The sequence below is a fragment of the Phacochoerus africanus genome, chromosome 4, assembly GCF_016906955.1.
Source record: "Phacochoerus africanus isolate WHEZ1 chromosome 4, ROS_Pafr_v1, whole genome shotgun sequence".
In the NCBI taxonomy this organism is placed as follows: domain Eukaryota; kingdom Metazoa; phylum Chordata; class Mammalia; order Artiodactyla; family Suidae; genus Phacochoerus; species Phacochoerus africanus.
Genome location: NC_062547.1, coordinates 130,993,551 through 131,016,129, shown reverse-complemented (window position 1 = coordinate 131,016,129; position 22,579 = coordinate 130,993,551). Strand labels below are relative to the sequence as shown.

The window sequence follows — 22,579 nt, the reverse complement described above, 5'->3', positions numbered from 1 at the left end:
CCCTGGCCTCGCTCAGTATGTTAAGGATCCAGAGTTGCCGTGAGCTGTGGTGTAGGTAACAGATGTGGCTCGGATCCCACGTTGCTGTGGTTCCGGCGAAGGCCAGCGGCTACAGCTCCAATTAGACCCCTAGCCTGGGAACCTCCATATACCGCGGGTGCGGCCTTAGAAAAGACAAAAAAAAATAAAAATGAAGTCACAATGACATGATTTCAATTACTTTAATTAGTGTGGTAATTGGCTGGTAATGTAAATATTAAGGCCAAAAAAAAAAAAAGTATCACAAGAAACTTAAAAAACAGCATATACTGGCATCCTAAAGAGACATTGTTTTTGTATTCTAATAAATTCTGCTTAAATGGCCAAGTAAACAAAGACGTTAAATGAGCTATCATGAAGTATTTTTCTAACTTAAAAAGTAAATCAATATTATGATTTTGAGTTAACCTCACATTTAGCTGGAGTCTCTAAGCGTTCTCTTAAAATTAAAATTCGAACTTATTTTTGGCCTCTAGATCATTTTAAAAAAACTAATTTTCATAATAATGGAATTACATGACATTATATACATTTTTCTAGACACTGATGAAATATTTCATTTGTAAGTCCATATAATGAAGTGTACTGTCCTCAGTATAATAAAGACAAATTCAATTAGAAATATAGTTTGGAGTTCCTGTCGTGGCTCAGTGGTTAGTGAATTCGACTAGGAACCATCAGGTTGCGGGTTTGATCCCCGGATTTGCTCTGTGGGTTAAGGATCCGGTGTTGCCGTGGGCTGTGGTGTAGGTCGCAGATGCGGCTCGGATCCCATGTTGCTGTGGCTCTGGAGTAGGTTGGCGGCTACAGCTCCAATTGGACCCCTAGCCTGGGAACTTCTATATGCCACGGGTGCAGCCCTAAAAAGACAAAAAACACAAAAAAAACCCCAAAAAAACCTATAGTTTAATAAAGTACTAAATATGCAAACTGTATTTCATCATTTCTCAACATAGTCTATACTTTAAATCTATCCATCAAAAAATCTTCAGTTATTCCCTTTACCAAATAATACTTTTTATCATCTTATATTTATAAGGAAAAAAATGCAACCTGACCATTTTGAATGGTCTTTTTTAATCAGATTACTTTAAAATTTCCCCAAAATATTTTTGAACACTAAAAAGTCTAACTGACTTATATAATGACAATATTATTTACCCCGATTTTGTTTTATTTTTTATTTTTGCCTGCACCCACAGCATGCATAAGTTCCTGGGCATGGAATTGAACCTGTGCCACAGTAGTGACAACACTGGATCCTTTATAGGCCACCAGGGAACACCTATACTGATTTTATAGATAAAAAAACTGTCACAATAAAAGGCTTACTGAATGACGTAAGTCAACCACTCCTGTGTTTCAGTAGTTGACAATATAAACTTTAGAACAACAAATATCACCAACATAACCTATAAAAGCAAGGAATTCATTTGTTATGTGTTCAAAGTTTTGATTTTATGAAATTTCAAGCCTTTCTAGAAGAAAATAAAATATATCTTAAGATGCATTTGGGGGGTTCCCATCGTGACTCAGCGATAAGGAACCCACCCAACTAGTATCCATGAGGACATGGGTTCAATCCCTGGCCTTGCTCAGTGGGTTGAGGATCCAGCATTGCTGTGAGCTGTGGTGTCGGTCGCAGACATGTCTTGGAGCCCTCATTGCTGTGGCTGTGGTGTAGGTTGGCAGCTGTAGTTCCAATTTGACCACTAGCCTGGAAACTTCCATATGCCACACCTGCAGCCCTAAAAAGGGGGGGAAAAAAAAAAAAAGACACATTTGACATGGGGGAAGATAATGGGAGGGGAATGATAAATATCTGACATCTCAGGACTATTTCAAAATCTTCTATCAATTGGGATTCCAAAGTTTAAAATATAGAACCCAGTTTTACTACTTTTTAAAAGATTTTTTTAAAGAGAATAAGGAGTCACACATGAAGAATATAAAAGCATCTGCTCATCTTCCTCATCTTTGAATTCCTAATGAAAAACAAAGTGCTCTGCTCTGTTTCTTCTCACTTACATTCCTGAGTCCCAGAGGAAACCAGTTTTAAGAGCAGCTTTATCCCCCCCCCCTTTTTTTCTCCTTAGCATCAAAATAGGTAGTATAAAAGGTCTACTACTCTGAAAGACTGGTATAGTTACTAGACAGCATAAAGTGAAATATATCTTAAATTCTTGATTCTCTTAAAAATTACACATTTAACTTAATTCTAGCAAGTACCACTGACCCTTGAATAACATGGGTTTGAACTGCAAAGATCCACTGATACATGGATTTTTTCAATAAATATATTGAAAAACTTTTAGGAGACGTAACAATTTGAAAAAACTCACAGACAAATCGCATAGCCTAGAAATAATGAAAAACAAGAATGAGTTAGGTATGCCATGAATGTATAAAATGTTGATACTAGTCTATCCTTACATAGGTATGAAGTGAATGAAATTTAATATAAAATTAATGTGTTTTCTTAGTGTTTTATAAGAATTACTGTATAATATGTGCCTCTTTCACATAATTAGGGAAATGGCTTATCTACACATATAAGTAGTTTTCTAAAAAATATAACAATGTTTCTAATACTGTATCATGAATATGCCTATAATACTGTATGCCACAACAACTGTATGAGGATTCATTCATTACTGTATAGGCTAGGGTACAATGAAGCAATCATATCCATTATACCGGGCTACAAGAAAGCAATCATATTACTACCTCTTTGCTATTAATGCATGAATTGTTATACCTGTAAATAAATACAAATCTCTTTTTTTACATAATCTTTGCATTTTTTACCTCTAGTGTTAATAGAATGTATAACATATACAGTGTTTTGTATCATATAAGACAACACTAATGTGAGTACTGACAGAAGATTCACCTTGTAAAAGGATGATGCAACTTATAGTATCAGTACATCGTGCTACTGTAAATGTATTTTCTTTCCTAAAATTTTCCTAGTAACATTTTCGTTTCTTTAGCTTACTTTGCTATAAGAATACAGTATAGCTCAACATCACTGATTATAAGAGAAATGCAAATCAAAACTACCATGAGATATCACCTCACACCAGTCAGAATGGCCATCATTAATAAATCCACAAAGAACAAGTGCTGGAGGGGCTGTGGAGAAAAGGGAACCCTCCTGCACTGTTGGTGGGAATGTCAACTGGTACAGCCACTATGGAGAACAGTTTGGAGATACCTTAGAAATCTATACATAGAACTTCCATATGACCCCGCAATCCCACTCTCCCACTCTTGGGCATCTATCTGGACAAAACTCTACTTAAAAGAGACACGTGCACCCACATGTTCATTGCAGCACTATTCACAATAGCCAAGACATGGAAACAACCCAAATGTCCATCGACAGAGGATTGGATTCGGAAGAAGTGGTCTATATACACAATGGAATACTACTCAGCCATAAAAGAGAATGACATAATGCCATTTGCAGCAACATGGATGGAACTAGAGAATCTCATACTGAGTGAAATGAGCCAGAAAGACAAAGACAAATACCATATGATATCACTTATAACTGGAATCTAATATCCAGCACAAATGAACCTTTCCTCAGAAAAGAAAATCATGGACTTAAAGAAGAGACTTGTGGCTGCCTGATGGGAGGGGGAGGGGGAGGGAGTGGGAGGGATCGGGAGCTTGGGCTTATCAGACACAACTTAGAATAGATTTACAAGGAGATCCTGCTGAATAGCATTGAGAACTTTGTCTAGATACTCATGTTGCAACAGAAGAAAGGGTGGGGGAAAAAATGTAACTGTAATGTATACATGTAAGGATAACCTGACCCCCTTGCTGTACAGTGGGAAAAAAAAAAAAAGAAAAAAAAATACAGTATAACATACATATAACATACAAAATATGCGTTAATCAACAGTTTATGTTATCTGCAAGGCTTCTGGTCAACATCAGGCTGAGTTAAGTTTTTCGGGACTCAAGTTACATGTATTTTTTTGACTGCACCGGGGTCAGCACCCCAGCCTCTGCATTGTTCAAGGGTCAACTGTACTACTACCATTCCCATTTTCATATGTGAAAATTAGGTCAGGCAAGTACTAAGAGAAGAACTAGGCTTAAACTCAGGTCTCTCTGACTTAAGGCCTTACTCAGTACAGTCTGTATGATTAAATCAGCCTTTATTTATCACTAAAAGAGCTGAAGAGTATGATAAAAATTTATGATCAATTAAAAGTTTACACCAGAAAAAAAGAAAACTATTTTCTATAAGAGAAAAAAAATCTACTGCTCAGGTAAACACCACGGAAGAAATATCCTTGTAGAATCTCAGAATTCGGCCATAAAATTCCATACCTCCTGAGTGTAGGAGACATAAATAAGTCAGACACCAGCAATGCTAAGTAAAACCAATACTACATACACTGGGTTCCACTACTATTACACATCTATTTGGGGATATATGTCCCTGTAGCTCTCATTAGATTTCAAATCACTAACCAAAATCCTGACTAGGTTAATCAAGAGCCATGATTATTGACCATAAAATAAATCTCTATAAATTTCAAAGAACTGAAATGAAACACTGAGTAGCACTGACCACAGCAGTGTTAAATTAAATATATGGACTTCCCCGAAGCATTTATAAATTATACAACACACTGGCAAAAGAATAAACCACAAGGGACACTAAAAAAGTATTCTGAGGCATTCCCCAGTGGCCTAGTGGTTAAGGATTTGGCATTGTCACTGCTGTGGCTCAGGTCTGATCCCAGGCCTGGGAACTTCCACATGCTCTAGCAGTAGCCAAAAAAAAAAAAAAAAAGTGTTTTGAATTGAATGATAATGAAAACAGAACATATCAACATTAGTGGGATATATCTAAAGCAGGAATTACAAGGAAATTCAGTTTTAAATGCTTACATTAAAAAATAACGAAATCAATTATTTTAAGCTTCTTTCTTAAAAAAAGTAGAAAAAAGTAAGATCTAGAGTAGAAAAAATTAAGAGTAAAAATGACTGATTCAGAATACACTAAGGAAAAATCAACATGGCCAAAAGTTGTTTTTAAAAACACTAATAAAACTGATAAACAGTGAGCTAGACAAGAATAAAACAGAAAAAGAAAGAAAATACAAATTAACCAAATTAGGAATAAAAGGAGGGATACATCACTATAAATCCCAGTCATTAAAAGGTTAAAAAAGTAATATATTAAATAATTTTGCAACTTAGAAGAAATGGACAGACTCCTTGAAAAACCTGACAGAACTATGACAAGAATAGGAAACTGAAATAACCCCATAGATGTGAAACAAATTAAACTTGTAATACACACACACACACAAAACCATAGGCCCAGAGAGCTTCACTAATGAGGAAGGAAAAAGATTAGTTTTACACAAGTTATTTCAGAAAACTGAAGAAAAAGGAATACTGGCCAAGACCCCTTATGAGCTGAGCAAAAACTCTAAGACCAAAACCTGACAAAGATTATTATTTAAAAAAAAAAAAAGGAGTTCCCATCATGGCTCAGCAGTTAATGAACCTGACTAGCATTTATGAGGATGTGGGTTAGATCCCTGGCCTCACTCAATGGGTTAAGGATCCGGCGTTGCCGTGAGCTGTGGTGTAGGTTGCAGACACAGCTCAGATCCTTTATTGCTGTGGCTCTGACGTAGGCCAGCGGCTACAGCTCCAATTGGACCCCTCACCTGGGAACCTCCATATGCCACAGGTGCAGCCCTAGAAAGACAAAAAAAAAAAAAAAGAAAAAAAGAAAAAGAAAAGCACCATATACACACACACAAAAGAAAATTTCAGACAAATATTCCTAGTGATCATAGACTCAAAAATCCTTACCAAAAGGCTGGTAAGTAAACAGTAGCAGAAAGTATAATAATATCTTCGGCCAAATATATCTCTGATATTTGTAGGGTTCATGCTACAAATGCTAGGTTACGATTCAAAATACCATATAACGTGTGCTAATAACAAAACAAGAGGAGAAACCCATATACCCATTTCAACAGATTAAAAAAGCTTGACAAAATTCAACATCCATTCATGATATTCTCAGCCATTAAGAAAAAGAATCTGACAGATGCCATCTTTCAAAACTATTAACATCTTAATAGCGATATATTGAACTCATTCTCCCTAAAATGGGGAACAAGGCAAGGATGTTTATTCTCATTGATTCTATTCTCCAGGGCACTGGACATCCTAGCTAATTCAAGGGATTGGAAAAAGAGAGGACGAGGGAGAGAAAGTCAGGGAGAGGAAAATCCTTACAACTAGAAAGGAAGAGTGTAAACCATCTCTATTCATAGATGACATGACTGTTTATGTTTAGCAAGGTCACAGAATAGCGAGCCAAGACATATATCGTATTTCTATACACAATCAACAACAGAAAATGAAATTTACAAATTCCATTTACAAGAAGAAAACATGACTTAGGAGTAAATTTAGGAGTTCCCGTCGTGGCTTGGTGGTTAACGAATCCCACTAGGAACCATGAGGTTGTGGGTTCGGTCCCTGGCCTTGCTCAGTGGGTTAAGGATTGCCATGAGCTGTGGTGTAGGTTGCAGACGCCGCTCGGATCCCATGTTGCTGTGGCTCTGGCGTGGGCTGGCGGCTACAGCTCCGATTGGACCTCTAGCCTGGGAACCTATATATGCCTCGGGTGAGGCCCTAGAAAAGACAAAAAGACAAAAATGAAATAAAATAAAATAAAAAATAAAAAGTAAATTTAAAAAAGGAATAAATGTAACAAAACATGCAAGACCTCTATAACAGAATATATACAACACTACTGAGAGAAACAAAAGACCTAAATAAATGAAGAGACATACCATGTTTACAGACCAAAAGATTCAATATTGTTAACATGACCACTCTTCCCAAAAAGATACTTTAAGTGTGAAATCCCAAAGCCCCAGCAAGGATTTTTGTTTTATTTTGTTTTTGTAGAAATTGATATTGTATATTCAAAAACTTATATGGACATACAAAAAAAAAAAAAAACTTATATGGAAATACAAAGAACCTAGAAGAGCCAAAACAATTCTGAGAAAGAAAAAAGTTGAAAGACTTAGGACTTAGAAAGCTAAGCAATCAAAATAGGACAGTGTTAGAATAATTGGTATAAGAGAATAAACAAACAATGCAACAGCATATAATGCAGGTAATTCATGGAAAACTGGCTTTTCAACTATGTTACCAAAAATAATCCAACATGGAACAGATAGCTGGAACAAGTAACTACCTACAAGGGGACGGTGGGGGGGGATAAAGGTAGTCCTCATGGGTACTAGTTGGGTTCGTTACCGCTGAGCCACAAGGGAACTAGTTCTTTATATTAAAAACTATGTATTCAAGGGCTCTTCAGACTTAAATTATTAAAAAGAACAACCACAACCTTTCAGCAATGTTTTGGGTGAAATATTTCCCTATTAATTAACTCCCTTAGTAATCAACTTCCTGGCCACAGAAATTAAGATGGTTCTCCAAACATTACTATTCCCTTAGTATCCCTCCATTTCTCCTATGGAAGCTTTTGCACCCTGATCCTCTGGATAGTTTTAGCTCTATTGCTCTTCCCGTACGTAGCTTGATTTTTCAAGGAAGGAAGTCAAATCAAGTTGGTTGGCTGGAGGGCATCCAGTCCGAGCACCCTTGGTCTCATATCAGTAAGAGAGCAAAAGATGTATTAAGAACAGCAAATAAATGCCATCTGTATGTTGAGTCTCTTAAAGTTCATTTTAAACTATAACTCCCTGTGGTTTTGCTCCTGGAAAATTTTATTGAACAAGGATTCCTTGTTCCAGAGAGATTCCCATTCTGATATTTGCTGCTGTCATCCTATGGTGGCATTTAGTAAGTTCCTCTCTCCCCTACATATTCTATGCTTCCTACCTGGAGCTCTAGGCATAATGTAATTCAGATTCAATTGGCTGGCAAATAAAACTTCACAGGTACTCTCATTAGGTAAAGGGTTAAAAAAGTTGTAATATTCTAAGTCTCTTCTCTTCTTCACCTATTTTGTAGAATAATTACCTAAATGATAACTCTCCTAGCAATTTCTTGGTTACACTGAGTTCAGGTGAGGAAATTCTCATTCAGAAAACTTGATACACACTAGATTCTTCACCTGTATTTATCAAATTTTGAAATAAGTTAATTCTCTAGCATTCTTCAAGGGTGAAAACGAAGACTTTTTTGTGTGACATCTGTGAACCTAGGGATTTTATTGTGTATCTTGTTTTCATTTAAATTAGTTATTATTAGTAACAGTACAGCTGTTCAAACTATCCAAACTTAAGTCAGTATTAGCTTCTTCAAGTTGGCTCCTGGATCATTTTGACATGAAACAAGTATCCTTTGTTACCTTTTTTATTTTCTAATGTGAAAAGATGTCTAGGTTTCTCTTATACATTTCCTGCCCAGATCTGGAATGAGTAACTTTTCCAAGATTCTCTGGTTCCTTTGAATGGAAATACACAATGTGGCTGCTAGGAGAGCTCACTGATACTGGGTTGATCATTTGTTCAGGTGATTTTTTGTGGACAGAACTAAGAAATATATACTTTGGGGATAAAATGTGTATGGGTCATAGTGATACTTTTCATTTAAAATCATGAATACAGAATAAAGCGCGATCCCACTGGTTTTACACCTATATCTATTTTCTCCCATGTGGAAACACTGTTTGTACAAGAAGCCAAGATTCTAACCTAAATCCAAAAAAACCTAAATCCTGTTAGGGCTCTCCAAGTCCACAAATCAGACATACAGCCAACAGAAGGGGTTACATTCATTGAAAGACTCTCTAGGAAATTTCATTTCAGAAGATACAGTTCATTTACATTCTATGAAGGATCAGCCAGGCTTCTAATATCACCACCTGATATAGGTGAAAAATGAATGCCTTCTAACAAAGCTTCAAAGTATTTGGTCCTTTCTTTAATTTAATGGCTTCCTCCTTTTCTATAGGTTTCACAATTTCAGCAGACATATTTACTTTCTCATTTATGAATATGTAGTAATAGAAGAATTCCAAATTGTACAATCCAGTGGTTCTTTCCTTATAGGTTCTTACTTTGTGAACTACCATCCTGAGGGAACTTAGGCAAAACTGCAACATATGGTACTTTGCAGGGACACATCTTCACATGTTCTACATTCTCTTACTTCCTTGGTATCCCAGGACAGAAGACAACATACAAGTCTCCAAGTATTTGTTAATATATGTGTAAATTACTGCTAGTACTGAAACGCAATAGCCACAATGCAGGAACAACTATACGTCCTGTAAGTTTCAATTCGCATGGAGAACAGACTGTGGTTTGTGCTGACAGTGGGTTCCTGCCCCACTCCCCTTGAGGTTCTCAACCTAGATTCAAGGAGCTGAAGATAAGGAGAAATTCTATGATGATCTGCTGATTCTCTCAAATACTTAACACCCCATTCCATTTCTCCTTTCATTTCCATCCCCCAATAGTAGAAGAATGAAATGAAGCATGGGGCACCCAGTGCACAGGAAACCAAGAACCTCTCGGAATTGACTGATTAACTGTTGGACATATCCACATCTTAGGCTGCAATCTGCTCAATCCAGATTCAAGCACACACAAAGCTTCTGCCAACAGTGATGCACGTGCAGCAAAGTCATAACTGTACTAATGTGAGCTATCAGCTTCCCTTAGGACCATAGGGATCTGAATCCTCTGGTATAGGAGAAATACAAAGACAAATGGGGAAAAGTGAAAAGCTCAATCTGGTTCTCTCCTTCTCCAAATACTAAAGCAGAAAAAGCAGAAATTGTACATATATAGTGTAAAATACAGTTTGCAAAATAGTAGGGGCAGATGAAACAGCCTGATTCTTTTCTCAGTTGTTCTCCTACGATGAATTTACAGGAGGTGGGATATATTTTCTCTTTCTCTCGGGATCTCCCCCTCACTCCAGCTGAATGATGGGTTTGGGTTTAGAAAATGGATTTGTTTTCTTCTTGTTCTCAGGGTTCCCAAGGCTTTTCTCCTAGCATCCTGGGTATTCTCCGTGGGAAGAGTAAAGTCTCACAAGACAGATCTTGTGGATTCCAATAAAAGAGGCCTCAGGGCACCCATATGAGAGCAAGAGCTGAGAGTAAGGATTCAGAGTCCCTGCTGTAACGCACACCAGCAATCAGTCACGAAGAAAAAAGTCTGCCTAGGTTTCCCTCAGTGGGAAAGATGAGGCTGTAACAATACAACGCTGACCAAATGCAGGATGAACACCACATTTCCAAGGGCTGACACCACCCAGGAGGAGGTAACAAGGGGCAGCTCGGGGGAGAAGAAACCCAGCCGGGAGCCTATTCTCACTACATGTTTGTGTATAGATCAGTACAAAATTTTACATCCAAAAAAGTGCTCAACAGCAATTTTCTTGCCTATGTAGACCTGATACGTTGCGTTATAAAGGTAGAAAATAATTAAGAGATTTAAATCTCAGTTTATTTAGTATCAGTAACACAGTGACGATGACGTAAAAAGACTTAACTTACCTCCTCGTACAAATCCATTTGTAGCTATTGCTGAAGTAGACAATCCTGTGATAGTTGTCACAACAGTGGCCATTATTATTACAAGGACTGACAGACCTTTAGGGAAAAAAGAAAAAAGACTTGAGAACATTTACACTCTCATTTCAACCTGTCACATCTAGAATGGGGAGCTGAAGTATAATGAATTTACAGTATAACTTATAAATTATCTTCTTTTTACCCCCACTTTAGATCAAATCAGAATTATGAAAAGAGCGACATTAAGACAACAGTTTGATACAAAGGAGAAGACAGCTTAGAGTGATTCCAATTGCTCGAATTTTATGAGGTTCAGAGCCTACTCATGCACACAGCTACTCTGTCTATTCATTCTGTTGAATTAAGCAGTATATAACTTCACTTACCTATTCCTGCTTGACCCACAATCCATGACAATCTAATAAAAAGCATCACTCCCCAAATGTTTAACATACAACGTACCTAGGAAAGAAAGAGGCCAAGTCACAGCTGAAAAGTAACTAAACACAATATACAATAAATGTTAAACTACCCAATAGTAGGATAACTATGAAAAATTGTTTCAAATTTAACTCTTATCCCACCCTTTAGCAGTTTTTAAGAGCTTGATGAGAGCTTAAATGTGAGCTAATTTAGGTATAACCTAGTATGTGACTGTGTGTGTATATACTTTATCTACACACACGGCCCCATTCACAATTATCTGAAGCAGCAAAAGTAAACGAACAAGAATATTTTATGACTTCAGCTCTAAAAAAAAAGTACTTTATGGCCCCCTTATCAATGCAAGTAAGCTTAATTTTTACTTATTCTTTTATTTATGATTTCTGGAAATGTAATTATAGAATATCTGTCAACAAACATGCCATTTGCTCACACATCTTTCAAAAAGCTACAGCTCTTTGTAAGACATTATCTCCAATTTGTTTTTACTTTTATTTATTAGGTTCATACACAGAATACAAGTCTGCTAAAATACTAAAATCTGAAAAGAGACACACAATACAACACAGAGCTTAAAAAGCACTCTATTGATTAGGAAATAAAAATACTAATAGACCTGGGATTTTCCCTCTACTTCTCCCCTAAATGTCAATACATCTCTAATTTTTAGTGCTTCCAAAGTCTCAGTGTCTGCTCTAGTCGGAGCCTTAGTGCGTATTTAAACACAGAAGAAAGTAAATCTCCACCTTAATCACCTAAACCTGTCTACTGAGGCAATCTCAACACTTTAAATATTTCTCCTTTATTCTGTTGCTTGTTCACTTGTATACAGTTCTTGTTAAGATAATAAGGCGGCAGGAAAGGAAGCAGGCATATTTCAGCTTTAGCACAAGCCCAGCTTTCTTGATTTTGTTTACCCCATCAATTTAAAAGCTTCATACTTAATTACTGAAATGTGACCATATGTAAGATTCAGAAGTTATAAAATACAATTTAGAGTAATCAAGTATAATTCAATTCAATTAATAAATAAATCATATTTATTTTCCTGAATGTACTATCTAAAAGGAAAGGAGGTACAAGTTATTAATTTGTTCCTCCATAATAGATAAAACAGTTTAAAAAAGAAGAGGCATTCATGGGAGTTTCCATTGTGGCTCAGTGGAAACGAATCCAACTAGGAACCACGAGGTTGTGGGTTCAATCCCTGGCCTCGCTCAGTTGGTTAAGGATCCAGCATTGCTGTGAGCTGTGGTGTAGATCACAGATGCAGCTCGGATCCTGCATTGCTCTGGCTGTGGTGTAGGCCAGCAGCTATAGATCTGATTAGACCCCTAGCCTGAAAACTTCCATATTCCGTAAGTGTGGCCCTAAAAAGACAAAAAAAATAAAAATTAAAAAAAAGAGGAGGCATTCTCTTGAAAATTGAGACTATTGGGAAGATATGATAATAAATAGAAATGCATAATTCTAAAATTAAGTCTATAGATACATACTAGTACGCCCTTGATCCAGCCAAATTTCACAACTCCTTTACTTTCCGCAGTGTATGTGACCACTGCCTCTCGGGTTGGTGTACTTTCTTCTCCATTTGCAAAGCCATCTTCGAAAGGTTCCTGGTTGTAAAAGAAAATGTAAATTATGCCTGAGAATTACTTAAAATTTAAAATCACCTGACCAAAACAAACATCAAATAAATACACTTAACGATGACACTTCAGGACACTGAACTGATTTCTAGGAATCAAGCATTTCTGAATATCTCTGAATATTTCACCTGAGGAAAATGCAAAGCAATAAAGTGGAAGAAAACTTTAATTGCTGAGAGTTTTAAAAATTAAAATTTTATCATGAGAGCAAACTCATTTTAATTATTTCAAATTCTGATGACACTTTGGTGGTCTCTGAAGAACGCAAAGGATATACACTTGCTAAGTACAGGCTAGCCAGGCTGGGCAACGCAGACCCTGTCGCTCCAGGCACAACTGCATATTGCCTGCTTGGCACCCTTCCCACGTCTCAAATCTCAGTGTTAACAACGGAAAACACCTCTGCACCACCCATGAAGTTCCCCCTTTATAGACACTGAAAGCAGGACTCCCAAAGATCTCTAAGATTCACTCCTAACTCTGTTTCGCTCTTTCTCTGCATTCAGTTATGCAGCATCTTCATTCTTTCCTTTCTCATTTTTCTCAGATTCAGACATGAACTGGGTGACACAATGTATTTTCACAACTAGTGTTTGTTTCTAAGGCTTTTATGTCTCACATCTGATTCAGGGTTTTTTTCTTTACATTCTTTCCTTCCCTCTCTCTATGGTTCTTAACTTTTGTTCAATCCCAACATGTTCAAGGGACACCACAACTTTTCAAGCCAGTTGTAGTGCATTAAACAGGTCATGAAGGCTAGAGGGGTGTTGGGAGACAGAAAACATTCTAGATCTAGAATCTTACCCATTAACTTGTTAGAAATATGCAGGAATCAGAAAAATGCAGTCAGGGGCCCAGGTAGCTCAGCACCTCACCTTGGTTTTACCTCCACTGACAATAGGACATCAGTGATGAGGCCCCCAACCTTGCCCTGAAAAAAGACTCCTCGTGGGAATTGATGATTCAACTATTCAGTTATTCATATAAAGCCAGAACAAAAATGTGTACCTATTAATTCAATTAACTTTAAAACAGGAGTTCCTTGGTTTTCATTCTAGGCTATTTGGTGCTCTTCAGTTCATTTATAAAATACTTTAAAGTTATTATATAACCTCCAAGTAGTATAAGAAAATGCTTGTAGTAATACACAAGAGAAAGAAAACTAAAGATGTGTGTACTTAACAGGCCACTTTCTCTAAGACTAAGTATTGATGTGGGTGTCTTTTTAATAATTCAGAAGCACGCAGGCATCTTAAAATTTTTGCTGTGGGTGTCCATCAGAATTCCACCTCAAAGTTCAGGATCTAGCAGTAATTATGCTAGTTTCCACTAAACTATGAACAACTTTATTCAAAAAACAAAGATCCTTCACCAACTCCCTGATGGGCCGCTTTGATGTTTAACCCTTAGCACCAAGATTCTCTCCTTGTGAATCAGAATGATAGATAATCTGCTCTGGGGTCTATTTCCAAAAATTAAATTAAACGATCCTCTTTAAAAAACAAAAACAAAAGCCACCAAAGATTTCCTTGCATGTATGAAGTAGTATTTAAAATAAAGATGGATCCAAACAAAAGTTTAACTTACCATGTTCTGATAGCTCTATTTTTAAGTGTTACTAACCTCTAAAATACAACTCAAGAAGTAAAATCAAATGAGTATTTATTATATTTCAATCCATAGATTAAAGTATAATGAAATTTGATTTATAATTAATTTCCTAAAATAACAGGAAGCCAAAGTAGAGTACACATTTTGGTTTTACAAGTACTTTAGTTTCGGAAAAATAAGGAAATTGTTGAGCACAGCATTTTGTCTACACACACACACACACAAAAACTGTATAAAAATCTTATCATCAGGAAAATTTCACATATACAATCATGAACTATAAATTACGCTAATAGAAAGGTACATAAATAAAATCTTCAATCTACCCTTTTCACAGAAATGATGGGTTTGGGAGGAATTATGGGAGGGAAGAAGTGAGGAAAGAAAGAAGAAAGAAATTTTATGGCTAACACTACACTGAGGTGGACCAAACTGATTTAGGTTTAGGGAAATACTTTTCCAAAAAGTAGCAATTCGAATCTGAGTCTACAAAGCAGGGACTTATGGAGGCTGGGAGTGAGGACACAGTGGGGAGGAGAGGAAGAGACAGAGGAAACAATGGAAGACCCAGGAAGTAACTGGAAACATCTCTTAGTGAAAGAAAAAGATACTAGTAAACTGTGTCAGTCCGAAAAGGAAAATGATTGCATCAGGTGGACATGCTGAATGTGGGAGCCATGAGAAAAAATAAAGAGTTCTATCACACAGTTAAAAAAAAAATCACGATTGGTACTCAGGAGAGGGGCCAGGGATAAAGAGCTAGTGGGTGAAGCTACAGAAAAAGAATGAAAAGAGAAACTTGGAGAGAGAAAGCATGAGGAGTTGAACATTTTCCTGAGAGTAACAGAAAATACAAGAAAGAAAGGCAACTCCAGTCCCCACAGTCATTACTTCTTTGCAGGGTATAGAGAAAAGGAGAACGTTTACATTGTGGATACTCTCCCTTGCATGTTCAAATTTTTACCCTAACTTGATCATTCTTTCTCCTCTAACCATGGTTATCTTTCTACTGCACACCACACACCCCCACTCCAAACTTGCTAAAATACTACGCACGTTCCTCAATGCACGCCAACCTGCCTTCACCATGCCACAACACCTGAAAGAGTTTTATTAAGACATCCAAAGATGTCTCTGCTACCAAACCTAAGGTATGTTAAGTCCCCCTCTCAGTGGACTTTTTGGAACAGCTTATGATGCTGTTGACCACTCCCTCTTTCTTGAAACTTTCTTTGAAATATCACACTCTCCTTAGCCTCTTCTACTCCACAATTAAGTTGAAAGTCCCTTCAACACTTGGTCTGAGACCATCTCTTTTTCTCACTCTTTATTTTCTTGCTATGGTCATCTCACCAGACCTATACAGCTTTAAACACCATCTATATGTGAAAAAAACCTAAGTGATGACTCACATTCATGTTCATATCAAACCTCCCCTCTGAATTTCAACCCTCTGTAAAGCTATTGATATTGTCACTCGGATATTTTATTATATTTACTCTTCCAGTTCCTACCAAATAAGAAAAAGGAACTGTCAATGTACTACCAACAACTATTTCCCTTTAAATGAAAAGAAGAGGGAAATAATTTCTCCTTTTTAGATTAGTTTTTAATTCCTGAAGTCTTCAGTGAACACTTAAATATCAAAAAAGTTAAAAGACAGTAAACTCCTAATGATTAAAAACCTCTAAAATGTAAATGTATTTTAATCTTCAATGCACATCCTAAAAATTTACAAAGTTTGTAGTTTCCAAAATCCAAAAATTAGTCTTTTAATTGCTGATTAAGTTATCTTTTACATATCAAAGTCAAACTTCATATTCCACTTGACCTACAGGAAAATGCTACCGAAATACACTGATCTGGCTTAATGGGGTTTTTTTTCCCAGTAAAAAAATTCCTATAAAATGAAGCTACTGTTTCTTCTCTAACACCAGAATTTCCTTCAGTATTTTAGAGACAACCTAGGATGAAACCAGATTTCCTTTAAAAATAATAGACAAAAATAAAGCTTTTGGGACTTCCCTTGCAGCCTAGTGGTTAGGACTCAGTCTTTCACCACTGCTACCCAGGGTTCAATCCCTAGTCTGAGAACTGAGATCCCACATCAAGCCATTGCATGCTGCAGCCAAAAAAATAAAGAAAAAGAAAAAAGTAAAAGAAAGGAAAGAAAAAGAAAGAAAAAAAATATATATAAAAAACTTAAAGCTTTAGGAAAAAATACTTAACCTATTTTTTTCTAATTGCAATTAAAAACCTTAACTCTGCTTTCACTAGCTCTGTAACCTAGGATATAGGATTGTCTTCTGGATACATTCTCATCACCTGCACAGCAATGCATTTCTCACTGGTGATTGCTTTCAATACACATTACATTAAAATGTCATAATAATTCTCTTTCTTCAGATATCTCAGGTACTAAATCCACAACATATTCACCTCAATTAGCACAGATGGTCTTTGTAACATCACTAGACAAGGATGTTAATACCCATGAAAGATGATCATGCAGTGATCAGAATGATTTTCGATCACACTTTTTCTCCAAAGTTGAATAAAGCTCCTTATCATTGTGCAAAGAAAAATCAAGACTGTCTAGACAGTTCAACTTCTCAATACAGTTAAAATTACTAAGTAAAACATATGCCTGGCAAAGTCTACTACCAATCTATTCATTTTTATACAAATGTATTGTTTTTACAGTTAAACCAGTAAAAGCTTCATAAAAAGTATCTTTACTCAGCAATTTCAGGCCATCACAGGCAAAAAGACAGTAACCCACACACTTGATTTTAAAATTTAGGAGGAGGGGAAAATGTTTGGGTTTTTATTTTGTTTCACTGATACTTTAAAGAACAACTGTGAGAAGCTGTACCAAAGGATTTCTTTAGGTCCACGGCTGCCACAATATTGTTTCCAGATAGACTTAAGGATGCTCAAACATGGACACCCTTTGAAGAGGGGAATGTTCCCATCCCTTAAAAATAACTTCTACTATTCTTCTGCAATTGAGAAAATCAGTTTCTGGCATAAGCCACAATCACATCCTTCTACTCATTTATTAAACAAATATTTATTAATTCTATCCAACACGACACTAGGTACTCTCTAGCCCCCCTACCCCCCGCAGATTTGATATTTTTATAAGAGAAGCTAGAGATTAAAGCTAAGTCTTTTATCTTAAATCTGGGGCATTTTCCGCTAAAGTAGCCTCCACTAAATTCAATGTGTAATCCAATCAAAAAAGATGTTGGGGAGCTCCCGTCGTGGCGCAGTGGTTAACGAATCCGACTAGGAACCATGAGGTTACGGGTTTGATCCCTGGCCTCGCTCGGTGGGTTAAGGATCCTGCATTGCCGTGAGCTGTGGTGTAGGTCGCAGATGCGGCTCGGATCCCGCCTTGCTGTGGCTCTGGCATAGGCTGGCAGCTACAGCGCTGATTAGACCCCTAGCCTGGAAACCTCCATATGCCATAGGAGTGGCCCTAGAAAAGGCAAAAAGACAAAAAAAAAAAAAAAAGTTGGATGCTTTTAAACAATACCCTTCTTTTCAAGTCACAGCCTCTCTGGGACAATCAGTTTCCTAACTGTAAAATGGAAATAACAATCCCCGCCCACCAGTACCATCCCCTTGGAGTCTCAAGGCCCAGTAAATAAAGATCAATTTGTAATAAAGCAGCCACAGAAAGCAGTTGAGGCTTCTAGCGCCTGACTCTCAGGCCTGCTGATACAACTTGATTGTAATTATTTAACTGCAATTTAAGTTTCAGTGCCATGTTAGAAATACGAGAGTGTGACTCACGGTTAAACATTTCAAAGGGATTAGTAGGGAACTTATTCTTAGGTGGCCTGGCTTTTCAATGCCTGGCCACTTTTCAACAAGAACAAGATTACACACTGAGTTGACCCTAAAACAACAAAGGCAGCAGTCTCCCTGGGGCTGCACATGCTCTCAGTGCGCAGTCAACGCTGCCCTGTGGCACCTGTCGGGAAGCTCAAACCCACCACAGCACACAGAGGACCAAAGCCAGCTGGCATCCTATAACTCCTCCTGGAGTGAGGGGTCTTCCTCTTGGCCCCACACAGCATCACTGATATATATATACAGCACTGAATCCTGATCATGTTTTAGGGACCCACTGTGAACCTATGGTTCAGTGTAAAGGTTCATTTATCAGGAGGAATGAAATTTTCTATTAGCATCACCTCTGCAACTAGAAAGTGGTTATAAAACTGATACGCTAACTTACACAGTTAGAGTGGGGATTGTGTAAGATAAGGTATTTGTTTACGTAAAAAACCAAAGCTAAGATTATTTATTGAAGAGGAAGAAAGCTGAAAAGGAAGAAAGGTAGGACAAAGTAAGACAGTTACATGCACCGCCTAATCATTTTCTTGCTGCCAATCTTTCATCCCGCCAAACGAAGACTAGGGAATTACACTGCATCCCAGCATTGTGAGGTATGAAATAAAATTTGGATCCCAATCACAACTGATATTACTTTTTACACAGTAAATCAACCTTACCAAATAATCCTAAGTGATAGAAAAAAAACCCAATATGAACAGGGTAAGAATTGGGTGGGGGGAATATACAGCTATAAAAGTTTTAATGCATTTAATGACTACTTAATTAGAAGATGCTATGTACAGAGTAGTAGCTATGGTAGGTAACAGGGAAAATTTTAAATATATGAAAATGTTGACCTTCATTTAAATTATCCAATTTCAAATTATTCCGGCAGACCACATCATCTAAATGCTAGAAAATTCTGGCAACTACAACTACCAAAAAGGTCACAAGTCCAACATTAAAGGTCACCACACATAAATACAACTGAAACAATAATGCCTTCCAGAAGTTCCAAATTCTTCCATTAACACTAAATGAAAAACAAGACGAAAAAAGGCCTATTTAGCAGTGTAACAAGATGCCTGAGCCGTTAAATATACTTGATTTCCATCTGTTTCTGAGCAATTCTCTTACTGTTTCCTATAACTAGACTCACTCACACTTGGAAAATTTAACAGGGGAAAAGGATAAAATTTTTTCCCATGACTTTTTTTTTTTTTCTTTTTTGGCCACCTCGTGGCATGTGGAGTTCCCAGGCCAGGGATCAGATCTGGGACCCAGTTGCAGCAAAGCCAGATCCTTAACCCACTGTGCCAGGCCAGGGGTCCTACCTGTGTCCCAGTGCTCCAGAGACGCCACTGATCCCCTTGCACCAGAGGAGGAACTCTTCCCATGACTTGTTTTTAATTGAAGTATAGTTGTTTTATCATGCTGTGTTAGTTCCAGGTGTGCAGCAAAGTAATTCCAGTCTATATACACACACATATATATATATTTTTTTTTTCCATATTCTTTTCCCTTAAAGGTTATTACAAAAGGTTGAGTATAGCTCCCTATACAGAACTGACTTGTAGTTTAGGCAGTAATTTGGTATTGCCTACTTGGGGTAAAGTGAACCCTGGCATAGAATCCAAACCAATTCAAGTTTATCAAGATATTCACTGGATTTTTTGTGCTAAGTAATATTACAAGATACATCAAAATAGTTTTTCTACCATTAAAAAATGAGTTTCTTACAAACTACAGTTGTACATAATCTAGGTTTGGCTACCCATTACTCATGTCTGGCTTCCTTGAGTAACGACAAACATTTACTGAAAGCCTACTATATGTGAGACATTTCTCTAAATGTTTTCATATCCTATTTCTCTGAACTGGCACATCTTTGAGAGGTGGGTATTATAATCCCCATGTAACAAAGGTGGAAACAGTCTTTTACCAGGTTAACTTACCCAAAATCATAGGGCTATTAGTGTGGCAATGCAGAGAATCTTCTAAATGGCAGAATTCCACACACTACAGTGAGCCGCAGTGAATTATTTTAAGTATCTATTTGGGCAAGGGACAACAGACAAACGGCCCAACTTAAGAAAATGTCCTGCTCAAATGTCCCAATTCCCCAGCCATTTTCACGCTGCCTTGCTTCATTCTTCCTTCCTTCCTTGGCTTTCAATTCTACAGATGCTAAGGGTTTCTGACAGTCTTCATAAAAACAACAGCAGGTTATATGCTGTATGACACCAGAGGGGATTTTAAAAAAAAAATCTCTTTGTGCTTTGTAGGAATTCCCCTGGGGTCTACAGTGTGCATGAACCTCTGGGCCCTACAGGAGTGTTACAGACAGCTGCACCAGACGATGTATGGAAGAGAAGGAATTTTTAGTGTACAGACAATCCACCTGGGAAGGCAGCTAACACGTTTAAATATGAAATTGTATCCTAGATAAAGTTATGCCAGTTATTTCACTTTGGAAGCTTATTTAGAGGCTATGGTGGTAGAGTGGGAAGGCATAACAGGCCAGTTATTCAGCTTCTGTGTTACCTAGGATTTCTTTTTCCAATTAAAAACCTGCTTTAACTGCCCAAGCAAGCTGGCAACTCCTCTTAATCAACCGCTCCAGGTGGCTAGGTTCCTTCTTCCCTTAGATGCTTTACCACTGCAACTCCTAACCCCTGGGTCTATCTGCATATCCATGCCCTTTCAGGAAGCCTTGAAAAATAGAATGATCCACACAGAATTCTTGAGATGTGTCATCAACGTTTTCCAACCACACATCATAAGGTTTGAAATGATTAAAGAAAAGGTACATATGAGTCTTTTTAGAAGTGTAGTCTCTTTTTCCTATCATAGACCACTTTCCTTTTTCTATTTTCCTTGAAGTTTCTTATAGGCCCTCAAAATCCCATCCTTTAAATTAGAAAACTACTGAAAGAGAGCTAACTAAAATATTTAATTTGCTATGATACAGCTTTATCGCTGAAATATTGGTTTTTAAAGTACTTTCTCCTGGGGAATTTTCTTGATATTCCCTCTGCCTTTAATGCACTTTAAGGATGGCTGGCTCCTTCTCTTCCCTTAGGTCTTAGCCTCCTTCCCAGACTACTTGACATAGAGTTTCTTCTCATCAGTGCCCCTTTTATTTTTCTTCAGAACAGATATAACACTCAAAAATTATTTTTTCATATACTCAGTTTTGTAATCCATGCACCCACCTCCATTCCTTCAACATGTATTAAAATGAAAGGTCCACAAGGGCACAGACCCCTCCTTCATTTTTATTCAAGACATGGTAAATGAAGATTGAGATTACATGGGCAAGCTCTTTTTTCCAAATAATGTCCTGAAATAGTAACAAGTAAAATCTTAAGGTCTGTTCCTCGGTCAGATTCAAGTTCAAAATCTAGCTCTGGGGAGTTCCCGTTGTGGCTCAGCAGAAACGAATCTGACCAGCATCCATGAGGACGCAGGTTTGATCCCTGGCCTCGCTCAGTGGGTTAAGTAAGGATCCAGTGTTGCCGTGAGCTGTGGTGTAGGTCCCAGACACGGCTGGGATCCCGTGTTGTTGTGGCTGTGGTGTAGGCCAGCGGCTACAGCTCCAGTTTGACCCCTAGCCTGGGAACCTCTATATGCTGTGGGTGAGGTCCTAAAAAGACAAAAGACAAAAAAAAAAATCTAGCTCTGCGATTCACCAGCTGTGTAAACTCTGGGGAGTTGTTTTCTGGCCCTCAATTTCCACATCTATAAAATGGGGACAATACCTATCCCATACTGTTTGAGAAGAAAATGAGAAAATAATATGATTGCATAGAACACAATACATCTCATAAACTGGTACACAACTTTGGGAAGAAAGTTTGGACATTAACTTCTCAAGTTCAAAATATGTATGCCTTTTAATCCAGAAATTCTATTCCTAGATAGAGCCTTATAGATAAACAATACTTAAATGAAGTAGGACACTTATATAAAAATGATCTTATCAGCATTGTTAGAAATTGCCAAGAATGAGAAACAATTCCAAACATCCAAAACTGCAGAATAAATTGTAGCATTTCATACAATTGAAGATAACTAGCAATACAAACGAATATATTATAAATACACAAACATGAGAGCAAAAGATGACAGATAAACATACTGTATGACTCCATATAAAGTTTTAAAGCAGGCAACAGTAGACTAGGAGTCTTCAGGAGGACACAAAGGTGACAAAAGCCATTTTAAGAAAAAGACCAAGACCAAGACCCAAAGAAAGAAGTCAGGACAGTAGCTACTTTTGGTGCAGAGGATTTACACAGAGGGTTTCTGGAGCACCAGCAATGTTGTATTCCTTGATCTGGGTAGTGATAACTGATTAAGTTATACATTTAGGCTTTATGTTTTTTCCTCTGCTATAACCCATAACTTTAAAAAGGCTTTT

At 37.3% G+C, this 22,579-nt stretch overlaps 1 protein-coding gene across 1 annotated transcript in view; it reads right to left on the bottom strand.

Moving 5' to 3' along the window:
- The window catches only part of SLC12A2 (solute carrier family 12 member 2), a 92,118-nt gene that overhangs the window by 52,049 nt on the left and 17,490 nt on the right, over window positions 1–22,579 (bottom strand). The window contains exons 2-4 of the mRNA XM_047778545.1: window positions 12,544–12,663; window positions 10,990–11,065; window positions 10,586–10,681 (exon numbers count right to left, since the gene is read on the bottom strand). Coding sequence (XP_047634501.1) covers window positions 10,586–10,681; window positions 10,990–11,065; window positions 12,544–12,663 — 292 coding nt within the window. The remainder of the gene's footprint in view (window positions 1–10,585; window positions 10,682–10,989; window positions 11,066–12,543; window positions 12,664–22,579) is intronic.